This window comes from Ambystoma mexicanum, chromosome 5p, assembly GCF_040938575.1.
Source record: "Ambystoma mexicanum isolate Mex_15411 chromosome 5p, UKY_AmexF1_1, whole genome shotgun sequence".
NCBI lineage: Eukaryota > Metazoa > Chordata > Amphibia > Caudata > Ambystomatidae > Ambystoma > Ambystoma mexicanum.
Window position 1 is genome coordinate 970,767,741 of NC_090930.1, and position 27,685 is coordinate 970,795,425.

General features: G+C 44.5%; 1 protein-coding gene across 9 annotated transcripts in view; it reads left to right on the forward strand.

Annotated features, from left to right (window-relative positions):
* Positions 1-27,685, forward strand: part of MAK (male germ cell associated kinase) — a 695,810-nt gene that overhangs the window by 505,236 nt on the left and 162,889 nt on the right. For all 9 annotated transcript variants that reach the window (XM_069613432.1, XM_069613434.1, XM_069613429.1 and 6 more), the window contains 2 exons: positions 2,753-2,943; positions 15,837-15,970. In XM_069613432.1, coding sequence (XP_069469533.1) covers positions 2,753-2,943; positions 15,837-15,970 — 325 coding nt within the window. The remainder of the gene's footprint in view (positions 1-2,752; positions 2,944-15,836; positions 15,971-27,685) is intronic.

Genomic DNA, 27,685 nt, shown 5'->3' on the forward strand with positions numbered 1-27,685 from the left:
AACAAACGCTCGACTAAAAATGGAAAAAAATCTGAGGAATACTAAGCACCACATATTCCGAGCCCAAACACGACCAGACGGGTGAGCCACGTTTCACTCTGAACCCACCATAGAGTTCAGATAATGATGTACGCTGATTGCGTTAGCTGCTAACGTTGAAGATACGCCCGCGCTCACAGCTGCGAACGCCAACTCGTGTTGTCCTAGCAACGGCATGTGTACGGAGCGAGCAGCTCCTTCCTTGCACTAACAGTTTGTGATGACTTATCACTCGTGCTACGAGCTAGAGAGTCAAAAGCCTGTAATAGCAGTTTTAAAAAGTTCCACAGACTTCTTTTTCATTTAACTTGCAGACATTTAACTATATACAGTTGACCAATCATAAATTCCCTTTTTAAATAAAATGGTCTCAGATAAAGTCACTTAGCTTCCAGTCTTGAAAAGTTATCAAGATGCTCCACCAGCTACCAAACTCCCCCTCCTACTCCTGGACTAAAGCGCAAAGGTCTTCTTGGCCCAGATAGCCCCTCTAGGCCTCAGAAACAGGAACTCCAAAAGTATGTGACCACTCAGCTGAGCTGTAGACGATGAAAGGCAGTTTAGAATGCCCATTGTCTCCCCTCCTGCCAAAGCTAGCTAATCAGGATGCCTGCTGTATCCCTCCATCATGGCTTGGGAGGTTGTCCACACTCTGAGGGCCTCATTACGACCCAGGCGGTAAGTTACCGCCTGGGCCGTGACTTTACCACCATGGCGTAAACTACGTTTACGCCATGGTGGTTGGCGGACTTACCGCCCCATTCCGAGGTCGGCGGGGCGGTAAGTCCCCAATCCCCATTTACCCTTCCCCATTCCCATTTTTGCCCCATAGGGCATAATGGGAGTGGGGAAGGCGTTAATTACGCCACCGTAAATTACGGTGGCGTAATTAACTCCATGGTCCCTTAGCGCCATGGATTTTAACACCTGCTAAAAGCAGGTGTTAAAAGCGCCATGGCGCTAAGGGACCTCGTAATTGGCGGTAAGGGGTCGGCGCAGCTAACGCTGGCGTTAACCCCTTACCGCCAGGGTCGTAATGAGGCCCTGAGTCAGTAAAGTTAAGGCCAAACCAAACTAGGAAAGAAACCATTCATACTAAAAACTCACATTCCTAAGACACATACAAACAGAACCTGACACCACCTCAACTTCCTCTGATCTATGCACGTTCGTAAATGCATCCATGGGGCCCTTTTTATTTCCTTTTGCACCTAGTATCATCTCCACCCCTGGAGACAGGTTGCTAATGAGGGCTAAAGCTGTGCGTTACTGTATGTGGCTGCACAATAATTATAGCGCCAGGGGTATGCAGGTCAGCAAATGTAAACTGTTATTTCGCAACTCCTTTAAATGGGGAGGAGTTGTGCTAGTTGGAGCTCCCCACTGTGCCGCTCCATAGATTTAATATTGGAGATTGAAGTGGCAGCGTATGTTTGATGCAGGGCTCCGGCGTCAACAATATTATACGCTCCTGCTCCAGCAGCTCATGCCACATAGTGTGGGGCTCCCGGCGCTGCAACCCCAATGTAATGTACAGGTATCCCGGTCGCGCATGCCTGACCATGTACCTGCCTCAGCTGCAAGCGCGTCGGCATCCATGGTGTTGGTGGCCCCACTATGCAGGGCACCCAGAGAGAGGGAACGCTCAGGGAATCGCGTGTCTCCACCCATGCCCTGCCCACTCACTTGCAGTTTGCTGATCTTATTACGGCGCTCTGCTTGTCCCGGACAGGGTCACCACATTTTGGCGGGCACACCGCTCCACCGCCACAGACCAGGACAGCTGTCGGTATGTCCGAATCGGGTGTTTCGCTGTAGTATTCCTCCCGAATTTCGGTCAGTAGAAGGAGGTGTGACTCGTTACTCGCCAGTTGCGGCCGATGATTTGAGACGTCCAGTCAATCCGCAGGATTTCGGCAACAGGATTTAATGAGTGCGGAGCTCTTCACTCAAGCAGGCATTTTTGTCGCCGCACAACAGCGCCCCCACCCCTCCTCGAATGTTCAATTTTCTGAAAGGGTCTGACAAGCCTGGGTTTTGGGATATGATTTTAAATAATACTTTTATCTGCAAGATCCTTTCGAGGTACATGTGACAATGACAGAAGTACAATTTGATTTACTGAATATGGTATCATGTGAGTGGTGCCTGTCCTTAATGGAGCAAAATACATTAAGCTATTGGTAGGCTTGCTATCTACCATAACACATCTAAATTGCATTAATTGTGATACAATTGTTTTACTGAATGCCTTTCAAAGACGCATTATCTGCCTGTAATTTAGATTTTAAAAAGTCATTAAATTGGCTCCACTAGCCTGGTCAGGGTATATGAGCCTTTCTTCTGAAGAGCTGCATCTTGTTCTCAGGATCTCAAATCTGTACTTTAGGTCACCAAAATCACTCTGCAATCAGATCTTCCGAAAAGCCAAGAATTCAGAAATGGGAGGCATCTGCACATCTAACTTGTACCAGCTACATTACTATGAGTTACCGATCGCATGTGATTATTTGTGCTGCTCTTTTGACCACTGTAGGTAGTACTTACTTATGCATCCAGAGATGAGTGCTTTCATTTTTTTAGCATGTTTATTTTATTGAAGTGCCAAATATTACCTGAAATAGCTGGCATTTATGATGTTGTCTTCCCACTGTCAGCACACATCTTGTATTTCTAAACTACTGATAAACTAGTCCCTTTTATTCTATGACAGAAACAAGCAGCTGCAGGACCTACAAACACGGCAGCCGGTGTTAAAGCAGGTAGAAGGCGGTGGGGCCAATCAGTGTTCAACACCAGGGACAGCTGGGATGATTTTGAAGATACAGAATTTGGAAAGTCGCACTCAAAGAAGCCCACCATGACCACTTCTGAGGAAAACAACAATGAAGAGTCTTTGTTCTGGTAAACAATAACTGTACCATGCAAAGCATAATGCATATTCCCCCAACAATGGTTATGAGAATATTTCATGTGAAGCAATGCATTTTTATCAAACCACATACATTCATAGAAACATATATTATATGAAAGTATTCTATCTTTACGTGTTTGTGTATGAGTTAAGGTGGTGTTTGTGCATGCAGTGTGGTGGTAAATATGTTAAGTGCAGTCCATAGGGGCACTGTAATTATGTTTGCATGTACACAATGTAGTTCTGGGTGCAAGTGGTGTGCACTTCAGTGCAGTGCTACAGGCTTGTGTGCTGCCTCTGAAATGATGGGAGCTGTGTATACTTACACAAATACATAATCATCAAACTGTGGTTTATTTTTGGCCAGTATGGCGAAACACATTTAATACAGATGGGCAAAACCTTGCAAGGACAAATAAAAGCTGATCTGGACAGACAGTGCAAAACAACTACTAAATAAAGAATACCAGCCTTTTGGACAGTGATGGCGCCCTCCAATGTTGTTGTAAATCATGATGTGGAAAACAAAAGAGACAGAAAATGCTGCAACCTGGTCTTGCTCAAAGGCTGGCCTGGGCTTTGATATGTGAGAAAAAGGTATGTAGTCCTTGGTTGGAATGTATGACAAAGCTTGAGCAATCGGACCATCAACAAGCTTCCCAAGCAGACCATTCCTCCCTCTTGAAATAGAACCACTTTTCGTATTACTCTCTTCCATCGCCTCAAGAAGAGAATAATGGAAATCATGAATTAAGACTCCATAATTTTTGTTAGAATCCAAACACATCGTTTTTCACCATCATGAACAAGTAACCAGGCTCTATTCACGCATAAATGAAAAAAGTCAGCTAAAATCAGAACCTTTACTTATGAAATAGAAAAGGACTCAAGCTTTGTCATATATTCCTTATTTTGACAACATACATCTTGAGGAATGCCATTGACATGAGGAATACTGTTGATAAATAAGAACCGCTCACAACATAAAGTAGGGAAACACGTGTTGAGGGCATAAGCATAGTTATTCTCCAGCTATTCAAAGGAAAGAACACGCTTAACAATCTTTAGAACCTCTGAGAAATCTATCAAAACCTCAAATAATTACTTATCGGATTAGAGTGAACTCCAACCAGATTGTGAAGACCATTTAGGACACATAGTCTTTTTTCCTTTTGTGATTTGATTTGATCAAGAACTACGAAACATAATTATTTACAACCAGTGAATTTAAACTAGATTGTCCAAGAAACCTTACTCCAGATTACTGCACCATATGTATTTTCACTTTTTAACCAATTAAACACCTTTGAAAATCTGAAGCACTTCATTGTATTTTTATGAAAAAGCGCAACAAATGACTACATAACTTTTTCTCACAGTGCAAAACAACTGACCTCGACCAAAATAAAATGTCATAATTGACTAATCAGAACCCCTAATAATAGCACAGAAATATTAAAACTTGTGAATGAAATATCAACCCCTTAACCTCACAAACAAGAATGTACGCCTATCCACATAGCAATGTTTGCATATGTACAAATTCTTCTGATCCATAGCCGATAATACCATAAAACATATCTTCTTAAATGCTGTACCTCTGAACCATCACCTCACCTCACTCCCCTCCCTTTGCATTCACCAAGTTCCAAATCCTATCCAGTCAGTACATCTTTTATAGCAGTAAAGATTATGCTGCACCTCTTTGGTTAGTGAGTTTATTACCTTTAACAAATGGGAAAAGGAGCTTCACAAAACCCAGGCCACACACTGGACCACATTTGCTTTCAAGAAGGCTTAATAACGACTTAACCACAAATCCCTATACTATGGAGCAAATGTCTCATTTCAGCATCAATGCACTAATGTGTGTTCTCCCCACAGATAAAATCCCATTGACCACAATCAGGGGAAGGCTTGAGAACGGTAGACCTGGAAGAAATGGGAAATCCCATGGACGACAGCAAGCCAAACCGCACAGACTGAACCTTGCACTCCTTGAAGAAAAATGTAAAGGTGCACGTGAATGGATAATAGAAACACTGGACAAGCACATCCCACTAAAAAGCTTAATTTGCTTGGGAAAATAAGTAGCAAGATGGTTCACATCCTCCGCCTCCCCCACCCATCACATCTACGCAATCTGAAAAAAGGAATACAATATGAGAAATATAAGGGAGGAAACACTATCAAAGACATATTCACCACTACAAGTTGGACATTTTAAAAGTGAAGTAACGCGGTACTCTGAACACATCACTAAGGCCACTCACCCAGAGGAAGAACTCAGCAAAATCATTAATGAAATGAATCACCTTGCATCCTGCAGCACAACTTCATTCCCTAGGCAGAAACTGTTCATCACCAATCACTTTAAAAAATAAAATGGAAAAAAATACAAAACACAGTTTATGCAGCCCTAACAAATTGACCTACAATGGCAATCAAGCAAGAGAGTCACACATTAACATATTTCAACCTTCAACACAAACAGACTTCAAAAGGCTGGTAAAGCAAATCTGGCTCTATATTATCATAAACGGTTTAATTCCCACTAGAAGCAGCAGGAATAGTACCAAAAACCTTGAAGACAGCCTTAATCAAAACGATGTTGCAAACTCAATAGATTCCACCAAATATCATCTGATATCAAATATGCCATGCCCAGCTAAACTTCCAGAAGGCTACTTGTACAGTCAAGCCATTGATCATCTAGAATTTCCTAACCTACTGGATCACTCACATATAGGATTCAGACCAATGAGACGCACAGAAACTACACTTCCTTCCATCAGGGATGACATCAACATTTCAGCAGATGAAAACACCATCTCCGCCCTCAGTGCCCTTTGACACTGTTTACCTCGGTACAGTAATCAAAATATTGGAAGAAACAGGACTCTAGAAATCTGCTCTACATGGATGAGATCCATCGTAACTAGCAGAATGGAAATTACTTGGCATCCACCATTCAACTCAAACCCATACAGAATTGTCTGTGGGGTCCCTGAGTTTTTCTTCCTTCTCTTCAATATTTAAATGGCCCCACTCATGAAGATCATAAACACACAGACTCACCTCTTACAACAACAACCCAGAGAACACGTTGCTTATTTTTATTTTTGAATTACCAGGGAAGAAAACAGTAGCAGTAACTTCAGCAACTGCTTCACGCAGGTGAACACCTGGGTCACTGGCAACATCCTGAAGCTCACCCCGGATAGACTGAAATAATCAGGCTCTGCCCATATCCATACCCTGCATCATATGTTCCCATTCAATAGCCACAGGCAATGGGAAATTGCACCTCTATGCATCTCTTCTGCAAGGGCTGTCAACGTTACACAGAATAGCAGGTGTACTCCTGTTCATTGTGTTGAAAGCCTAGTGGGCCAGGGGGTATTATGCCCTAGTAGTTTATTTTTGAATTACCAGGGAAGAAAACAGTAGCAGTAACTTCAGCAACTGCTTCACGCAGGTGAACACCTGGGTCACTGGCAACATCCTGAAGCTCACCCCGGATAGACTGAAATAATCAGGCTCTGCCCATATCCATACCCTGCATCATATGTTCCCATTCAATAGCCACAGGCAATGGGAAATTGCACCTCTATGCATCTCTTCTGCAAGGGCTGTCAACGTTACACAGAATAGCAGGTGTACTCCTGTTCATTGTGTAGAAAGCCTAGTGGGCCAGGGGGTATTATGCCCTAGTAGTATATAATTTGGTTGATGGATTTGTAGGTGTATCCCATGCTTGGACTTATTAATGCAAATCATAATACCTTAACAACACCAATGATCAGTTATGTCATGTATACCATTTAGATAGTGGAACTATCAAATTAGGCCACTTTATATTTTACAAATCATAAACAATTTCTGAAAGAAACCGTATGCCAAATACTCTGTAACATTTAGTATACTTCGAAAAATTACAATATATCAAAGAAGTCATTTGACACCAAAAGACATTTGTTCAATTAATCTTAAAATGTGCAAAAAAAGTCCAATTTACATAACGTTGACATTGATTGTTATGCAGGCTTATAGTGCATATAAAGCTGCTTAACAAAGACGATAACTTAAATTAAAAAAAAGTCCATTCCATCGGATTCCTGCCAACATGTGTTTCACCTCGTAGGGCTCTTTCAAGACTTATCAATATTATTCAGTGCGATAAATTGGTCTTCTTTGCATCCTTGTTTAGCTAGGGACATTAGTTATTTCAATTTCCTTATATATACTGGTACATTAAATCTATTGAAGAGGTCCTTTCGCCACAATCTTCATTGAAACATGGGTGCTTTATATTCTGTGTTGGCTCTACGTACTTCAGAAGTGCTGTTTTTAATGATTGGATTTCTCTTTAACATTTAATTTTTTAAACAGTTCATCTGCTTATGGTATCATGGATTGCTTAAGATGTAATAAATCTCTGCTGTGATCAGCTGTTACTCGAATTTCTGCATGCACGCTGACAGTCGGACTGGTAATGGGGGGTGCTAGGTGACGATTTCCCCCTAGGCTGTTGCTCCCTGGGCCAGAGCTTCCAAATGTAAACAAAATGTTATTGGAAAAGGTGAAATCCTTCGGAATGTAGCCTGCCTTGAAGGAACCGAATGCTCTCAGGCCTGCTCAGCTTCTGTTTAGATAGGGTGAAACACTTGTCTGGATGTCAACAGTGTTGCAGGTGTGCCTGAGTGGTCCCCACACATGGCCCTCCACAGTGGGTAAGTGAGAGCAAGGAGAGCCTAGGCACAGAGGCATGTTCATATCGCCCAGTGACAATGTAGGCATTTAAATGACAAGATTCTATGACCCTCAATAGTAATGTTGGCACTGCAGTCTAGACCATTGGTCTGTTACAATCATCATCAGCTTTTCACAACTGTACTTGACAAGGAATTACGGGTCCATATCTTAGAGTTTGTTCCCAGTTTAATTCTGTAAGAATGCTTCCCCTTTCCTGTGGTGAATTTCCTGATCCCCGCTGAGCTCATTATAAAAAGATTTGAATAGCATCCTGAGTAGCGCTGATGTATATTACTATATGGGGCTTATAGAAATGGCTGTTGGATTGTTTGTGGTACTCACTATTTGGCACGGTTGAAAAACATGCACAGAAAGATTAAACATTAAAGTATTCATTATTAATAGACTACAAACTAAAGGGGACATTCAGAGTTTGGTGGATTATTTTCATGAAATACTGCTGGTGGTATTTGTAAAAATCTGTCCAATTCAGAGTTTACCTCTGGCAGAAATTGTATTTTTGGAAAACCTCTCGAGGTATTTTAGAAATACCGCCTCTGCAGGTGGTAACATAAAAGGTGTTTTAAAAAAAGTTGTCTGCCATTTCCACCTTCAAAGTGAAGGTGCAAATGGATTGTGTACATTAATGGTTTACACTACTACTGTAAATGTTTTATGCACTAAAGAGTCCATTCTGACGCGTTTCTGCAAAACGTGGGTAAGGTGAAGAGGGAGGGCACCAGAGATGGCCACCTTTTTACCCCTTATCATGGCCCTTTGTAAAAACATTTTTCACAGTATTGTAAAAAAAAGTGCCAGCACTTCCCATCTCTACAGGGAAAACATTTTTCAGAAAATGTGATCCATTTTGGCTTTTATAACTTCACCTCTTAAGTGGAGGTAAGAATAGATAGATTTGCAGCAGAAAATCTTCTTAAAATACTGCCGTTGGTATTCCCATGGAATACTGTCGGTGGTATTTGGACAAACTCTAAATTGGATCAACAGTAAGATCAGCAGGATTTACCACCCAACTCCGAGTGACCCTCCCTAAGTTTTTCATTTTTTGTCTTGTCTAGAACATTCTTATCTGAACAACAAAAGACCCACACAATCGACATTTTCACACATATATTAATAGTCACATGAACACAGATGAATTCTTCCAAATATATTTACCCAATTGCAAAAACACTCAACCACATCACCACAGTCGCACAAACCGAAAATAAACATACACAAGCACCCTCCACCTTCCTCGATGACACAAATTAATATCGATCTTGCTTCTTCTCCTTCTCCATCACCCGATTCCAGATGGACTCTCCTCGCCGTTCCCTCTGGTTCCATGAATTAAAATATGCAGCTGACCTCCAAGAAAGTGCTTCTTGGGAGCACAACAAAAGCCAAGTCCTGTCTGTGTCTTTTGCTCTGCATTGTCGATGGGTAGACCTTAGTATCATTTAGCATCTCTGCCTACCACAATTGACACATTATGTTAGCCTGAGCAAATCACTCTTCATCACTGTACCCTGTTTTCCATAACAATTTGTAGGGAAAGACTCACACATATGGGTTTATAATCTGTAGTGTGACTCCATACATGAACATTAACCATTTAAATAATATGTACATGTAGGAAGGCAGTATGCCAAGTGAGCGTTTTGTGTTGTGGGAGGTGGGGGCTGGTAAACAGGATGCCAGGTATGGAGTTTGTGTTGTGTGGTGCAGTGGGCAGGTGGGAAGCCAGGTATGGATATTTTGCCGTGCCAGCGCCTGTTTGGCTCTTAGATTGAAGGCAGACTCTCCGATTCGGTTCTACTAATGGAGATGTAGCCTGTTGTCCAAATGCAAACTGGGACAAGAGATAGCGGGGCTCAGATCCCAGGTTTTCAATTTCACCAAATGTTATCATCCTGGTGAAATCATTTTAATAGGTTTGGTACATGGGGGTGGGACTCTGGGTATCTGAGAGAACACAAACATAACTGAAAGATGTGTTGCATAAAAGGAAAGCAATGTGAATGAGGGCGTGGGGGGAGAGGTTGGTATTACGCTAAGTTGTTTGGGAAGTCGGGATATTGCTTTGTGGTTTTGGGTTGATGCACCATCGGTTAGAAAATTGTACTTGCCTCTCAGGCCAGAATTTGCCAGTCCTCCCCTGCATACCGAGTAACAGCCGATCACGTAAAAGTACTCAGGTTTTTGGGCAGGAATGTGGCGAACATTCTTAATGAAACTATCCATGGTCATTAATCACATCCAGGCAGTTTGAGCTCTGGCTCCTATATAACAATACAAATGCTTTAGGTTTTAGAATGTTATTCTGCTACGTACACCACCAAAGATTATCTCTCCTTGGATCACTCGGTTCCATCTCTTTCCACTGCACACGCAGGCCTGTCACACTTTTCACCTATCCTCTAGTGGCCTACATGGTTGGCACGGATGGGTATGATTTTTTTCCAACTTGTGTACTCCACCAGTCATTGTTGACCTAGACTATGACACTTCTGTAAGTGGGCTCTGCATTACCACATTCTGCAATATCCCATTAATTGGATGGGAAATCAATATGATCACCTTATTCAAAGCCTTCACAACCCATAGGCACGCTTGCATACATCTCCAGACCATCACACATCCATAACTTTACCTAAGATAGAATCACTACTGCATTGTTACTGGTGACTGCCTCCATGAATGTTGACTTGCCAATAATGGGCTGTTTTCTTTCCCTCTTTGGATCAAATAGTCATTTAAGCAATATATACTAACTACCTATACTTTTGCATGAATACGAGTGAACACTATCATGAATCTGTTACTCACCGGCCGGCGAGTGGTTCGGGCAAGCGACCAGGAAGGAAGTACTGGATGTTGATTGAAGAGCTTGAGATGGAGCCTCCACCTGAGCCTCCTCTCTGTTGAGGGAATACGCTCTTTTTGATGATATGACCCTCAGCTGCACTAAATTACAGACTGAGAGACTGATCACCCAAAAGAGCGGGGAGAACACACCGCCATGGACCCAGCTAAAAGAAAAAGACAATTGGTAAATATTTGGAAAGAGCAAAGATCATCACAAGAGAAAAGCCTCTCAAAAGCAGAAAGTACCTGGGTCACCCACTCCCCTTATCATCGAAAAGGAACAGAAATGGAATTTCCCCTGTAAGTACAGAAAAGAGATTAACTTCTATTGTGAGGATTCGGATAAGAATTAATAGATTCAGATAGGAATCAATAAATAAAGTGAAGGAAGTCTTACCAGAACAGGAATTGAAATAACCTAAACTAGAACAACGGAGGTACAAAACAATAAACAGGAAGGTTAGTAGGGATGCTATACCCGGGCAGCACGAGGGGCGCACTAGATACGGGTAGGTGCACATTTCTCAGCAAAGCGTCCCTGTGTGCACTTTCAGAAAATGAGTTTTTGTGTATAATCAGCAAAGCGTCCTTGCGTGCACTTGAGGGAGCAAATCCAAAACCTCGGAATGGAGTCGAAATCCACAAAAGAACACTGGAATTGGAGAAGGAACAGTACCCAGTACTTGGTGTCAGCTGGGAAGGTGAGGAAAACCAGTTGAAGGCAGTGGTAGGTAAATCAGGACAGAAGGAAGGCAATCCAGTAAACAGGCAGCGAGATCCGATACACAAGCGTGCTAAGGACGGTACAGAATCGGGAAGAAAGCAATCCGTAGGACAGGCAAAAGTCCGGTACACAGGTAGGCAGAAAACAGTACAGAATCAGGAAACAAGCAAACCGTAGAGCAGGCAAGGGTCCGGTACACAGGAAGTCAAAAATGTTTGAGAAGTCTCAAGGCAGTCCGTAATTGGAGAAACAGGAATTGGTACACGGGAAGGCAATGGTTTGGAAGGCACAGAAGACAAAACTTCGGATGCCGGTTGCAACTTTAATCAGAAGCAGCGTCCTTACCGCTGCAGTGCCTAATATACTCAGGAGGTGGAGCACCGTAAGCCTGTCAGAGCTCACGTTCCGAATAGTCGGAACTACACGCAAAAAGTAGGTTTCCTTGGAGTTGTAGGCAAAGGCTAGGTTGTCAATACCTTTGATGTTGTTGAGCCCAATCTCCAGGGTAACCGCCACCGAGAGAAGTAAGGGGCTGAGAAACGTTGGATATTGTGGCGAAGCGCCACAACTTTGGTAGGTACCTTGGTGGTCTGTTTCACCTGGCGTGATGAAGAGGTGCGCGGGTCATTCAGACCCCAATGTGTGACAGAATCTCTATTTCCCTGTAAACTGTGTCCTACGTCCGTCTCTTATGTCCCTAGACTCCACTCTTCCTATTCACTCCTCTACTTCCCTGTTTCCTTTTCACCCAGAGACCAAGTTCTGGTTTTTGCCATGGCAGGGTAATAATTTGCCTCCACACGGACAAGGCTCAGCACTTTAAGGCCACCATGGCTGTGATGTGCGCAGTGTAAAAAGGCTGCTAACATAATATAACGCAAAATGGAGTCAGTTGAGTTTCTGATTGTGAGGCATGCACATTCATTGTAGCAGCTAGTTGTGTGTGCTGTGTAATGTCTTTTTTTGACGCAGTCATGCTCCTCTGAACATTTGGAAATTACCTTTGTCAGTTGATTTGAGAACATTTGTAACTCATTTTACAGTCTGTTCAGTTGGGAGTACATCTAGATCATCTTTATCTGATTTTGTTAAAACGGCTCTTTCAACCTTTGGCTAGGAATGTGGTACTTGGCCACTAGCCTTGAGCTCATTGCCGACTTTCAGGAGGAGGTATAAAAGTGAGAAAAAATACATTCTTTTTTTTTCCATGTTCCATCCTCTCCCGCCACCTTCAATTGAATCTTCCATTTTATCTCATCCTTACTCACAGCAGCAAGCAGCCGAGAGCCAATACTCTACTTCAATATTAACTAATGGGTCCACAATATGCACATCAGTTGTGAGTTTTACCAACTCCTCCATAGTTGAGTCATTGCTGGTGATTAAAAGGGGCAACATGCAAGCTATCCTTGGAATGTTTTATTAAATGCAAATGTATTATGCAAAGTAACACACTTGTTTGTGCAATAGCACTTGTAAGAACAGCATCATAATTATGTGTGCAGCATTGCCCATGTTAGCGCAGTAATACTGTTGTGGGCACTTCTATGCAAATGTACAGTAAAGCAAGTTGATGCACAGAATAGTTGTGTGTAGACACCAAACCACTTCTGGACACAGTAACATTTCCACGTGTACAGTAATGGAACGTGTGTACATGATGTGTGTACAGTAGCACAGCTGTGTTTATGGTAATACATCTGTGAATATGATAGCACAGATGACTCCCCCACCCTTAATTGTAAAGTGTGGTCCTTTAATAACTGTGCTTCCAGGCTCATTCTAGAGACTTACAACACCCAATCAAGCACATGGGCATATGCCACCTTTTTACTAATAGAAAGAGCATGGATACTAGGGGACTCGGAAAGCTTTTTTACCTGTCCATGTCAAAAAGTGTTAGACAAAAGTAACATCAATTATGCAAAGCATATTGATAGTATCGGACATGTTCTAAATGCATCAGACACTAAATTAAAATGATAGGTGAAAAACCTACAAGGTTCGACTTGACAGAAGATATTGCTGTATGCAGTTTTGATTATTTTTAAAAACTAGCCTTTAACTAATTAGAGTAGATGCTGTGGTGCTGTGCCCTTCCAGACAGCTCATGACAGGAGGGGGCGCCCACCCCACTTATTGTTATGAAAGGAAAGGTTAGATGAGTGCTTATAAGGCCTATGGGTGGAACTAGGCTCATGTGAATTAAGTGTCAGGGTGGAGGGATCACCAAATTAGTATGAGGGACCAATCTAGACAGATCTAGTGTCCCGGTTCAATTCAAATTCCCTAGTCTAAAAAAACACAGTTCCAGGTATAATGCCCCCTTCTGACTGTCTTCAGTTCACTCAGTCACAGAGACTGTATAGCGCCCAGCACACTTTCTTGCATTTTCTTCAGACTGATCCTTGGCATCATCATGGCCGTCTGGCCACAGGTCCACTTCTTAACCTCCTGTGATGTATAGATGCACTAAACGATTACCAGCAGAATGTTCTCCCTGCCCCTTGCTCTTGTTCTTTTTAGACTGAAGTTAATATCACCAAAGTGCAGAGTCAACCTTTTCTACTTGTGGCTGCAACAAGCTCTAGTTCCCATTCTCTTTCTGGTTCTCTGGCTCCAGCAGGCTTGCAGTCAGCTCCTCTTAGCTCAGGATTCATGTATTTTCTATCTCCTTATCATTGTACTCGGGTGGTACAACTTCTCTCACTGCTTTGTTAACTAAATACCTGAATGTAAGAGGGAGCACTGGACGAGGGCTTAAAAGCTGCCACCACCATTTTGAGATCAGGCAAAAACAACATGCAGATGTTCGGTTCTAAGATCTGTCTCCTCGCATCTCCGGTTTGGCAAGCCATCCAGCGCTACTGTGTCTATGCATCCTGTTAGCCACCTACTCTCCCTTCTATCTCCAGATCTTAGTGAGCATATGGAGGGAAACACGAGAGGGTTTGTGAGCTGCTCATCCACTCTGCGGTGTGTGAGCGAGCTCGCGAGCTACTGCTCGCTCCATTGTATAATTCCATCGGAAAGTGTATTTTTACAACTTTGGCCTACCAGCTATGTCTATGGACACCCATCCACAATTTGCTGCCACACCTAGTCTTTCACTTCCATTGGAGTTCCTGCAAGGATCCGCAACCTTTGCCAGTCTTTTGGACTACAATTCCCATGAGTTAATTGAAAAAGCCTCTGAGTTAATCTTGCCTATACGACCTTACTTTTTATTTATTTTATTATATTTGAGTTTTTGTTTAGCAATGGCTCTACCCAGAGAGTCTCAGAGTGCCTTACATAGTTCAAAGTTTGAAAAGGTGGGAGTTGAAAAAATAAGGACAAAATGTCTTCAGGAAAGGATAGGAAGATCAGGATAGAAAAGGGATAGCAGTGGAGGAGGGCAGGGGTATGTGTGGGGAAATGGGTATGTTTTGAGGCTGTTTCTGAAAATGCTGATCTAGGCTATAGTGTGTGAGGAGGTATCGTGTTCCATCCTCTGGGTGCCCAGTGTGTAAATGCTTGTTTTTGTGTGCATGTGAGTTTGCAGAGTGGAATGTGTAGAAGGTGTTGGATGGCTTCTCTGGTGTTTGTGTGAGCAATGGGTTTGTCATGAATGTAAGATGGAGTTTTGAGGTGGGTGGCTTTGAATATAACACATGGGCCTCATTAGATGTTTGGCAGTAGCCTTGCTGGTAAAATCGGCAGGCTGCCGCCAAACTTCCGAAATGATCAATTACCGGGTCATTAGGGCCCTGCCTGAACCAGTAAGTGCCCTTTTGCGGGCACTGGAACGGAATGCTCCCCATTCACATTTGAGCCCCATAGGGCTCAATGGGAATGGGGAGGTCGGATGCACCGGCACCGTTCTAAACGGTGCCGGTGCATCCTACATGCACTGCTTGCGGGTGCCGTTACGGCCGCCACGCCCGCCACGCCAGTCCTGGCGGCCGCAATGGCACCCGTGAGCAGAACTCGTAGTTTGCCGGTCCGGGAACTACGGTACCGGCATGCTTGCTGGTACCGTAGTTCCCGGGCCAGCAAACGTGTAATGAGGCCCATAGTCCTTTTGAGGGTAATTCTCTGGGGTATTGGGAGCTAGTGGATCTGGGCAAGAACATGGGTGATGTGTGAATGCTGGGGTAGGTGGAGGATGAGTCTGGCTGCTTTGTTGTGTATGGCTTGCAAATGCTCATTGGTGCTGTTGGGGGAGTCCAGTGATGACCACTTTTAGGGACTGGGTTCATGTAGTAGCTGGCTTCCCCTGGGCCCCAGACTCATTTTGTCCACTCCCAACCTGCTGTTCTAAGGTTACTTCACCATATACATTAAATCAGCTGTTATTTTGTTTCGCTCGACATTTTCTCAATTACTCCTTTCTTATTAACCCAGTTTTGTAACCTCTTCTGCTTTAAGGGAAACTGTGTTGGTTTTAACCAAACTTTTAGTGCCCTCTGATCTGACTTGCACTTGTACAGCCTGAACTTCTTTAATGCAAAGCATGCATGTTTATTTCTTTTTTTGTTTCTTTTGATTTAGTGTGCCAGAGCCAGTGCCATGTGCAACAGAAAACAAGATCAATTTTAATGCTGGCAATAAAAGAGGAGATTCCGGTTTATCAAATAAATCTTCAGCAAGGCAGCACTATTTGAGACAATCCAGATATCTTCCAGGTGAGAACACTAATGTAACAAGAATTGACAAAGCCAATGAGACCTGAATATCCAGATTTAGTAAATCAAATGCTCGGATACTGCCATTGTATTCCAGGTAAAGCCATGTATGCCTCTCCAGTCACCATATGGTCATTGTCATGGTCTGACTTAAGAAAACATTTTCTTAATGCACTTTAAGACCACATACAGTGCTACTAAATTGACCTTCTGTAACAAGGCCTGCAAACACAGGACAAAGTTTGCACTGTAATAAATCTTGGAATAGGCCAAGGTGAAGACTCTTATGCACATCATCATTTGCTAGCTGCAACCTCACATTTATTATTTCTTTATTGGAAATTACACAAAACAATGTGTCACTTCAGAGAACATAATGGCAAGAGGAATGATACTCATAAAGGACACATGAGGGAGAGAGGAAAGGAATTAGGAGGAGGTATGTAGGAAGAGGAGGTACGGAGGCATATATTAGACACAGAAAAGAACATTGGATTAGTAGGCACTTCAAAGCTGCTGCCTCTATGGTGTTTAGAAAATCTTGGTATGGCTAGGAGTAGAAATCTGGAGGACTGCATTCAGGGATGGAATCTCTTGAATCGGGCGTGAAGTAGGAGATCCCTCAAAGGACAAATACCAGAATGTTTGCTCCTTCACCCATCATAGAAGCCACACAGGACTACATTCCCCAGAAGGCACTATGCTTCACCCTTTATGAATGCCCTCATAGGACACATGGTGATAGTACATTCCAAATAGCTCAGTGGAATGGCCACAAGGGACTACATGTTTCAGAATGCACTCTGCCTCACCTAGGACATTAGACCCAAGAGTTGCCATTTGCCAGAAATCCTTCATCTTCACTAAGTGCCACTGCTCCAAAAGGACCTAAACATTCTAGGATTGATTTTACTGCATTCATGAGTGCAACTCATAACTTTACATGTCCAATACCACAACTTTAGCCCTGCTTTCACCACCCACCCAAACTCACATTACTTGAGGCTTGAAGATAAGTTGGTTGGCTTAGGAGTAGGTCAGGGAAGGTTACAAAGGAGTTGAACAGCAACTTCCTCTCCCTACTTTACCACCTCTGCTATATACATGCCTGAATGGAAGACAATATACTAAACCACCAAGCAAATTGTTCATTTTCTGGAACTCCAGAGTCCTTTTTTGTGTTTTATGTTTTCACAGTCATCGTTCTAGCTGATCAATCAATCCATCTTCAGCTAGACTTTATAAAAACCAAAGGAACAGACTTTCCAGTTCCCATGTGAGGCATGAGCAGCAATCCACTCCTGTTGTCGCCTTGTGTCTCCTTACAATTCTGGTACTTGTAGTTTGTTGTGCTTTTCTCATTTTAATCCTTCCAATTATTTCTATGGTACTTATGTCCACGCTATATACTATCACTTGACCAAATTAAGAGGCTTGGTGACAACATATTATATGAGTGTCTCTTCTGCAAATACCCTTCTACACATGCCCAGACATGTTTCAAGTTAAAACACTCTTCTTCAGTGCAATACAAATATTGCAGTTAGCAGATAATACGTGACTGTGATATGCACAAAAGATGTATACATATTGATGGAAACATACTGAAGCATTCTTGAGGGGTATTATGGGTGCAGGGCATGCTTCTTTTTCTACCCATGTGAGCAACTTTAAGTACTCTGCACACTCATTAAGGCACTCATTCTCTGTATGTATAAACTTCTACTGGTAATTTCAAAAGTGCTTGTGCTTTGCACCCCATTAGTCCCTCAACCAATTAATGTCCTGTGAACACCTGTCCATATACGAATAATTGAGGCCTTTTTCAGCACCCAGCCATTCCCCTACCTCTTTTCCCAGTTTTTGGACATTGTAACTCCTTTTGGGTTTCTATTCTAGCTTCCCCTCTAATTGGGCCATCCAGTTAGGGTCTAACCTCTCTCCCTGGCTGTTCAACCAATACCTGGCACTTCTTGCCCACTGCATTGCCACTCTCTGCCCCAACTTTCAGTGCTATGCGGACAACACTCAGCTAATTTTCAGGCTCCCTTCCGCCACCTCTTCTCCTTCTCTAATCTCTGACTGCCTGTCCGCTATCCAAGAGTGGTGTGCCGCCAATGATCTCTGCCTTAATGCTAGTAAGACTGAGATTCTTCTCATCGGCACACCTGCTCCCTCCTTTCCCGTCGTTCTCTGGACGGCCTCTTTTGGCCCTCTTCCTTCTCTCACCTGTGAGGCAAAACAACTCAGGCCATCTTCGACTCCACTCTGTTTCTCTCCTCACATCTCCGATGTCTCTAAGAAATCACACTACCAGCTGCACCTCAGAGGTATTCTTCCTTTCCTCTCCTTCACCCAGACGCTCACTGTCTCCAGAGCTCTGGTTCTCTCTAGACTGGACTACTGCAGCAGCCTCTTTCTAAATCTGCCTGCTTCTACTCTCCGCCCTCTGCAAATCATCCAGAACAGGACTGCAAGACTTGTCCTTGGCCTCAAATCCAGGCATCGTATCTCTCCAGGACTGAAATCTCTGCACTGGCATTCAGTGGCTGCAAGGATTACGTTCAAAACCCTCTGCATTGTCCACAAGGCTTTCTGGGCCCTGGGACATCATACTTCCAACTCTCTCTTCCTACCTAAATATCTTCCTTCTCAAGCTCTTTGCTCCTCTTCCACCTCCCTCAGGGTCAGTCGCTTCTCCAAGCAATGAGTTGGTGGTAGATCTTTCTTTGGCTGGGGCCTCCCTCTGGAACAGCCTCCCTGCCTCCCTGAAACTTGAGGAGAACTATCTCCAGTTCCGGAAGCACCTCAAGACCTTCCTCTTTGCTTTTGCTTTCTCTCCTCACCTCCCCTGCTGAACTCGAAACTGCTCTGGTCACCTGGCTACCCACTGATCTCGGGCCCAGGACCCCTCCCCTGCCAGCTGCACACCTGCACTGCCTCCTGGGCAACCCCTGCACTTGGGGGCTGTTTCTGTATCCCTACAGTCCCCACCAGCTCTTGACACTTTATTTCGAATGGATTGTGTCCTCCCACGTATTCCTCATCTTATGATAAATCGTTATCTCCAGCTTTGCTGCTTCAGAAAAAAAAATTCTCGGCAGAGGGCGCTGTGCTCGAGGTTGCGACGTCGACTGTCCCTCGACGGGCTCCGTACTCTGTCCACGTCACTGATGGTATAAATAGCTCGAGCCTCGATCGCTATCGAGAACGGCACGCTTCAAGTTTTTCTGAGAGAAAAATGTCGTCTTCTTCTACACCTTCGACACCCAAGACTGGGTTTAAGAAGTGCATCGATTGTGGATTGAAAATGTTGATTACAGATCCTCACTGAGTTTGTCTCTGGTGCCTCGGTTCAAGTCATCGAACCGACGACTGTGGCTCCTGTCAGTCTATGACAGAGAAGACCCTTCGTAAGAGGAGAGTTAAGCTGTCGGTGGGGAGGGAAGCTTCTAAAGCTAAGGCTGTGTCCAAAAAACATAAAAAATCGACCGATTCGAAGGAGTCGGATTGCCGTAAACATTCCAAGAGATCTCGATCTCGTAGCAGGTCGAGACGCTCGTCATCTTCCTCGTCTAAAAAACTGAAGAGGAGACATAGGTCTCCTTCATCATCTTCCAAGTCATCGACCAAAGAAATTCGATGTCCGACAAAATCGGATTCCCCCAGAAAATGGGAGGAATTTTGAAAAAATATGATGGAGGTATTCGAGAATGCGGCCCGACCCCCTTGAATAAACCTCAGAAGAGCCATACCCCTAAAGTCGCTCCATTGGAAGACAAAGGAAAGTCGAAAACTACTATGGTTAAAGCCAGTAGTGTTGAGGATACTCGAAAAACTCGAGTCAGCGCCAAGGCGTCGAAGACTCTTCAAGAGTCGAGTACCTCTCCGGTGCCACATAAAAAACATAAGTCGTCGAAGGATTCCACGACTTCGTCGACGCCATCGGCGGCGATCGCTTTGGCATCGAAGCCAAAAGCGTCTTCGACGCCTGTGTCGAAGTCATCGAAGATCCCTTCGACAACTTCGAAGGATTTTTCTATTCCTTTGACAAGTATTGTGGAGGAAGAGAGGAGATTTACTCCTTTACCCAGATGTGACTTTTTTAAGTCTATGTCTTCAATTTATGAGGAATCTGCCTCAGAGGATGAGGAAATCTCTCCTTTTGGAGTTCAATATGGCACAAAGCAAGTTCCAGAGGAACCTATAGATCCAGAGTCTAAAATGAGAGACCTGAGGGATACTTTGCATTCTGCCAGTGGCATTGAAACGTCACCAGATTTAGAATTTGCCAGACCTGACCCTGAAGAACATGCAGACTCAGGGTACAGGAGTCTTATGACTAGAGTAATTGAATATATAGGTTGGGTTAACACTTCACCCGTTTTCTAACAGGATGATATCACAGATATTGTCAGAGGTCCTCAAAAAGATCCATTTCTCCCTTTCTATAGGGCTCTTCAGAGGACGGTGGAAAAAAACTCGGAAAATCCGGAAAGTATTGCTGCTGCAAACACTAATTTCCCCAGGAAATATAGACCAGATGGGTCTGATCCTGAATACTTAAACAGGCATCCAACTCCAGAAAGTCTAGTTGTTCAGGCAGCATCTACATCAAAACAAACAGCATATCCCACTATCCCTCCGGATAGAGAGGATAAAAAAATTGATGCTTGGGCCCGTAAAGTTTTCACTTCAGGCAGCATGGCCCTTAAATCAACCAATGTCACCTGTACCCTGGCCAGGTTCACCCATACCCTGTGGGGACTGTATTTCGGTGGCGGCTGATCATATTCCGGAAGGCGAGGAAAGGGAAGGCTTCCTGAATATAGTCAAATACGGGAAGGTGGCAATGGGGGAATGTCTCCAGTCTGGACTGGATACTGTTGATAGTATCAGCAGATCCATGGCTGCAAGCACAGTTCTACGCAGATTTGCGTGGTTGAGGAAGTCGGGGTTTGCACCAGATGTGCAGGCCAGACTTCTCAACATGCCCTTTAATGGCTCGAGGCTGTTTGGCAGTAAGGCTGATGAAAGCCTAGAAAAACTCCAGACCTCAAAAGCGGAAGCTAAATCTTAGTGCCTCCATGCGCCAGCCTGTCATGATGCCTACCTCCAAGGAGCCAGGTCCGACCCAGCAACCCCAGAGGCAGGCATCATTTCCCCCAGGGGAGTGCCAGCGGGCCCAAGCTGGGGCCCTTTGGACGCAGTCCTGGCGCCTTAGGCGCCAGGCTCATGTTGGACCCCTGTCCTGGCGCCTTAAGCGCCAGGCTCATAAAGCTAGACATGTGTTCAAGTGTTTTAATGTGCACTTACCTGATGCAGACCATGCTGCCACATCCAGGCCCTCTTGAGGCCTGAATGGAACTACATTACCTGTAGGATTACTTTCCACCCGGGTGTGGTCGGGGAAGGATACATACCTGATCGGAGGAAGGATACAAACTTGGAACTTCTTCCAAAGCTATTTAAACCACACCCGATCAGCAACTCACGCTTCGCGTTGTTCTGCTCCTCGCAGCTGGACGCTCACCGTGTCAGCTCCCGCATCTGGACTTCAGCCGCGCCTGTCAGCATCCTGGGTCACCTGCAAAGGGAGATAAGAGACCTTACCAGCTAAATCTGCACCACGGAGACATCACCGACGATCCTGAAAGGGAAGACATTATTTTTAAAAGCATTTCGTTACGATCGCTGCAGCGCTGCATTTCACTCACCTTTCCTGGGTTCCTCCATCTTCAGCAGCGATCATCCGGATACACAGCCACTTCCCAGAGCCTAGAGAAAAAGACAAGAATAAGAGGTGAGAGAAGGAAGGGAATAAGACTTACCTGTTGGGTCATTCCCATTTCCTTTCGTGTCTTGCCGCTTCCAGGCATTTTCCGGACCCCGGCCCCTATGGGGAAAAAAGACAAAGACATTGAATGAGCATATGCAAAGACAGTTCCCGAGCGCTCATCCAGAACTAACCTGCCATTTACTGGAACTGGAACTGCACGTTTCACTTCGGGTCAGCGCCATATCTCCGGCATTCCGAACCCCGGCCCCTAAGGGGAAAAAAGACATAAGCATTAGCGCTTGCTGCAAAAAGACAATGAACATTATTATTAACCTTGGACTTTTGAACTTGCAACAGAACTTTTACAGAGCCTTACCTGAATAGTCAAGCTTACCTGAACTCCCATCAATCCTCAATCCAGTGAAGTAACTGGGTTTCAACGCGCCCCTGCATCAGAAGCAGGATGGAGAGCTCATCCTTCCTGACCCTAAGGTGAGACTTCACAGGGAATCGTGGAAGGGTATCGTGGAGGGTTGGAAGAGAGTGGGAGGCTTGAGCATAACTCAGTCAGTAGGTAATACTCCCTTTTCACGCACAGGGGAATATTCCTGCGAGCCGGAGAAGCCAGAGTAGAAGGCCCTTCCTGTCGATCTTCAGAGTCCTGCGCTTCACCATTGAAGAAGCATCAGCACTCGAAGCCAGACCTGCGCCTCCGTGGGAATCAGGTGAGCGTTACACAGCCTCAGAAACCCTATTCCGGTTCATCTTCCTGGAGGGGTCTTTCTTTTCGATACTACTCCTCTTTTGGTAGCGGAAGAGGACAGGCTTTTCAAAGAGGCAAAAGAAATGTCCCTCGTGGAGCACGAGAAAGAGGTGCGAAACCAGCCTCAGGAGCGGCATCTTTGCCCTCAGCCGCTCCTGCAGCCACCTCCAAATCACTCTGAGACCTTGTTACACAAAACCCCAGTGGGAGGCAGGATCTCTCAGAATCTGAAGGAATGGCGGGGCATTACCTCAGGTGCTTGGGCACTGGAAACAGTAGCTCAAGATTACTGTCTCCCCTTCCAAAAAAGGCCTCAGAATCATCCACTGGGAGCCAACTCTGTCAAAATTCCAGACACGCTTCTGTTGCAGGAAATTTTAACCCTGCTAGAGAGAGGTGCTATAGATAAGGTACCTGTAGCAGAGAGGAACAGGGGTTGGTACTCCCCATATTTTATAATCCCAAATAAGGACAGAGGATTGAGACCCATCTTGGACTTAAGGAACTTGAACAAGTTCCTCAGGAAGGACAAGTTCAAGATGGTGACCCTTTCTCAGATCCTTCAACTCCAAGACTGGTTGGTATCATTGGACCTTCAAGATGCTTACTTTCATGTGCCAATCCATCCCAAACACAAAAGTACCTGAGGTTCGCGATTGGCAACTCTCATTATCAGTTTCGAGTTCTGCCATTCGGGTTGACCTCCGCCCTGAGGGTTTTCACCAAGCTGATGGCGGTAGTGGCAGCGAGTCTCAGAAGAGAGGGGATTCACGTCTACCCCTACCTGGATAACTGGTTGATCAGAGCACGTTCTCCTGAACAAGCTCAGGAACATCTTTCGATCACCTGCCACTTCCTTCACAAATTGGGCTTCTCCCTCAATTTCAAGAAGTCCTACATGATACCATCCCAAAAGCTCCAGTTTATCAGAGCAGTCTTGGATACTTCTTCAGGAAAAGCCTCGCCTCCCGAGGTGAGAGCTCTCCACATTCTAGAGATGGTGACAAAGTTCCAGACTGCCCAACATCTACCGGCCTTCGATTTTCTGAGGTTGCTCAGCCTCATGGCATCCTGCATTTTCCTAGTGCCAGAAGCCAGATTGAGAATGAGATCCCTTCAATGGGCACTCAGAACTCAGTGGTCCCAGTTCTCAGGGAATATGTCGATCTTCTGCAAGTCCCGAGAGCAGTTGCTCAGGATCTTCTATGGTGGGCTTGCAACAACAATATCCTCAAAGGAGAATCTTTTTGGCAACCATGGCCGGAGATAACAGTAGTGACGGACGCCTCACTCTCGGGGTGGGGAGACACACCAATGATCTGACAATCAGTGGTCGCTGGTCTCCATCGGAGTCCAAACTACACATCAACCTATTGAAGCTGAGGGCAATCAGACTAGCGCTGAAGGCCTTTCTGCCCTCTGCACAGGGAAAAAATGTTCTGATAATGACAGACAACACAGTGGCCATGTATTATCTCAACAAGAGAGGAGGTGTAGGGTCACTACCACTGTGCAAAGTGGCAATGCAGCTCTGGTTCTGGGCAATACGAGATGGAATCTCTCGATTGGCAATTCATCTATCCGGAGAGAGCAGAACACGGCGGCAGACACTCAGAGCAGGCAGAGCACACTCTCCCACGAGTGGGAGCTAGCTCAGGAAGTCCTTCTGGAGATTTTCATCATTTGGGGAACCCCTCAAGTGGATCTGTTTGCCACCGCAATCAACCGGAAGTGCGATCAGTACTGCTCAAGGGAATTTCCTCAAAGCGGAGTTCTGGGAGACGCATTCGTAGTGGAGTGGAAGTTTCCACTGCTGCACGCATTTCCTCCAGTCCCCGTGATTACTCAAGTAATCAGGAGGTTGAGAAAGTTCTGGAAAACCATGATGCTAATTGCCCCGGATTGGGCCAGGAGGACGTCGTACCCGGACCTTCTAGACATGTCCATCTGCCCTCCAATACGTTTTCCGCAAAGAGAGGATCTTCTCTCGCAAGAGGAAGGTCGGGTTCTCCATCCAGAGGTCAAGACACTCAACCTTCACGCATGGTTTCTGAGAGGTTGAGATACAAGGATTGGGATCTTCCGGATGACGTAATGGAGATCTTGCTTTCGGCCAGAAGGCCAGCAACAAAGTCTTTGTACCGATGTCGCTGGAATAAGTTCAGTAACTGGTGCATGGATAATGATGTGGACCCTTTTCAATGTGGCACCCCAAAGGTGCTTTCATTTCTATTGAATCTAGCCAATCTGGGGCTCCAGATAGGAACAATTAAAGGATATCTTGCTGCGCTGTCCATTTTCAAGCGCACCTTGGAAGAGGTTTCTTACTTCAAAATTCCATTAATAATACAATTCTTAAAAGGACTTACTAACGTATACCCTCCAGTACCTTTTCATGTCCCAGCTTGGGATGTAAATTTGGTACTTAGGTTTCTCAGTTGTATACCTTTTGAGCCTCTACACTCCTGTCCATTGAGACTTCTAACATTAAAGACTGTTCTTCTTGTGGCCTTATCAGCCCGCAGGGTTAGTGAACTTCAGGCTCTCTCATGCAAACCGCCATACACTATTTTTTGTATGGACAAGGTAGTTTTTAAATTTAAACCTTCATTTTTACCAAAAGTGGTTTCCGACTTCCATTTGTCACAAAAAATAATATTACCAACTTTCTATCCTCCTCCTCATTTGGGCAAAGAAGATGAGAGACTACATAGACTAGACCCCAAGAGGGCTCTTAGTTTCTATATTTCAAGGATGTCAAAGTTACGCCAAGATGACCAGCTTTTTGTGGGTTATACTGGTCATAAACTGGGTTTATCAGTGACAAAACAGAACCTATCCCGCTGGATCATTTTAGCTATACTGGAATGCTACAAATTAGCGGCAAAAGACACACCAGATGGGCTTTGAGCCCATTCTACAAGGGGAATGGCTACTTCTGCAGCTCTAAAGAGGGGAGTTCCTGCAGCAGACATTTGTTCAGCTGCAACTTGAAAATCAATGCATACTTTCATCAAGCATTACTGTTTAGTTACTGCTTCCTCCAATGAGGGGCTGTCTGGCAGGCGGTAATTCACTCAGTCCATGAAAACAGTATTTAGTACTCCCACCTCAAAAATTGACACTGCTATGGGAGTCTATCATAAGATGAGGAATACGTGGGAGGACACAATCCATTCGAAGAACAAGTTACTTACCAACTGTAACGTTCTTTCAACTGGATGTTCCTCCCACGTATTCCTCATCAACCCTCCCATCCTACCCTGCAGTACAGTTTACGTTTTCTTACACTTTCCTCTCACGAAGAGTGCATCAGTCATGAGGCACGCCTGGGTGTTCCTCCTATAGTTTCATCGAAAAAACAGAACAGAAGCAACAGGCGCGGCTCGAGCTATTTATACCATCAGTGACGTCGACAGAGTATGGAGCCCGCCGAGGGACAGTCGACGCTGCAACCTTGAGCACAGCGTCTTCTGCCGAGAATGTTTTTTTCCAAAGCAGTGAAGCTGGAGATGACGATTTATCATAAGATGAGGAATACGTGGGAGGAGCATCCAGTCGAAAGAACGTTCCAGTTGGTAAGTAACTTGTTCGTCTGCACTTACCCCTACCCCTGCACTTGCCACTAGCTGGCCGCACTTTTACCTATTGTTTTTATTTATTTTATTTATTTATTTATTACTGTTGATCCTATGTATTGCATAGCCCCTGCCCTACCCCCCCCACACTTTCCCTTTCCCCCCTCCCCTGCACTTGCGTGATCTCAATGTCACCTGGCCTAGTAAGATTGTTGTATTTGCCTTCCCTCTGTACCCCATCACTTGCCTCACCACGCCTTGAAACACTTGTGTATAGGCGCGTTATAAATACCATATCATATCGTATTTTGTATAATTTTATCTTTGCTCCAATAGTTCTGTCATTGTGCTTGTCTTTATGTAGCTATCCTCATAGGGGAACGTCTTTTGTGACATCCACCACAACGTGCCCCATTTCGCTTGACTGGGCACTAGTCATGCAGAGCACCAATTACATTGTGCACTGTGCCCTAGTCACTGGGATTTCAGTGGTAACAAAGGTCCTGGAAGCGCTCATGGCATAGGAAATTAAAGAACACACATAGCAGCTCTCCTTTGATGTCTCTCTCCCCACATGGGTCATGTGCTGATATCGCATATCATTGGTGACGTGGGCTTAATTAGCCATGTAAGCATTTTCATGCTCGAAATTATTGTTGATGCTCAGTTTTAGCCTTTTTATTTCTTTAGTGGCACTGGTGAAGGGTTGGGTCACTTCTTAATTTACTGTGGTAACAGGGGTTGCATTAGCACATGCTTGTTTGTGTACATGGTACTAACACTAGGAGTGTAAAGCGGTAGAGACAGCAGAATGCAAAGAATATTGCAACAATCATTGTTGCTGTCAATGCCATATGTTGCAATTGTGTACGCTCATTGCGTTGTCCTCGGGCAAAAAGCCTGTGCTTAGCAAAACCTACAAAATGTATCATCATACATATTTTGTGTTTTCCCTTTTCTCTTTTTTATGGCACTTTCACATCAATTTCAAACCTCTGATAGTTACAAGAAGAACTGTATTATTATGTCTAGGAAGATCCGCTCAAAAATGTTTTGCGTCTTTACGTTTGTTAGACAGGCAATATTTGATACTCTACTTTTCTTAAACAGACTATAACTGTTCACTACGAATGAGAGAATAGCATAGAGGAATGTCTGAAAAGGCAACATTTAGTACATTTCTCTCCCTTTATCACAAAGTCCTCCTCCTCTTTACGCTGCAGGTACAAAGTTCCTTAGGGACACAGTTAATGCGAGCAGGTTATTTGCTTGTGTAAAGAAAGTGTGCATTTACTAATTCTCTGTGTATTCTTGTCTACTCCTTGTTATGGAACGAGTGTGCTCCTCTTCCTTTTATTCTTGAGCTGCACCTTCTGGGACATGGGGCAGGGAGGTCTCCCCTTTACATGGTTTGACATTGCCAATGTGTATCCAAGCTCACCTGCCTAACACCTTTACTGCTGTAGGGGTAATGTCCTCGATAATGAATGGTTCCTCGAAACGTGGCTTGTGCCACAATCTTATAAAGTTCCTCAAAAGGACAGTGTCTCCAGGGTATAGGGGAGGGGTTTTGAGAACGTTTTACAAGTCTACTG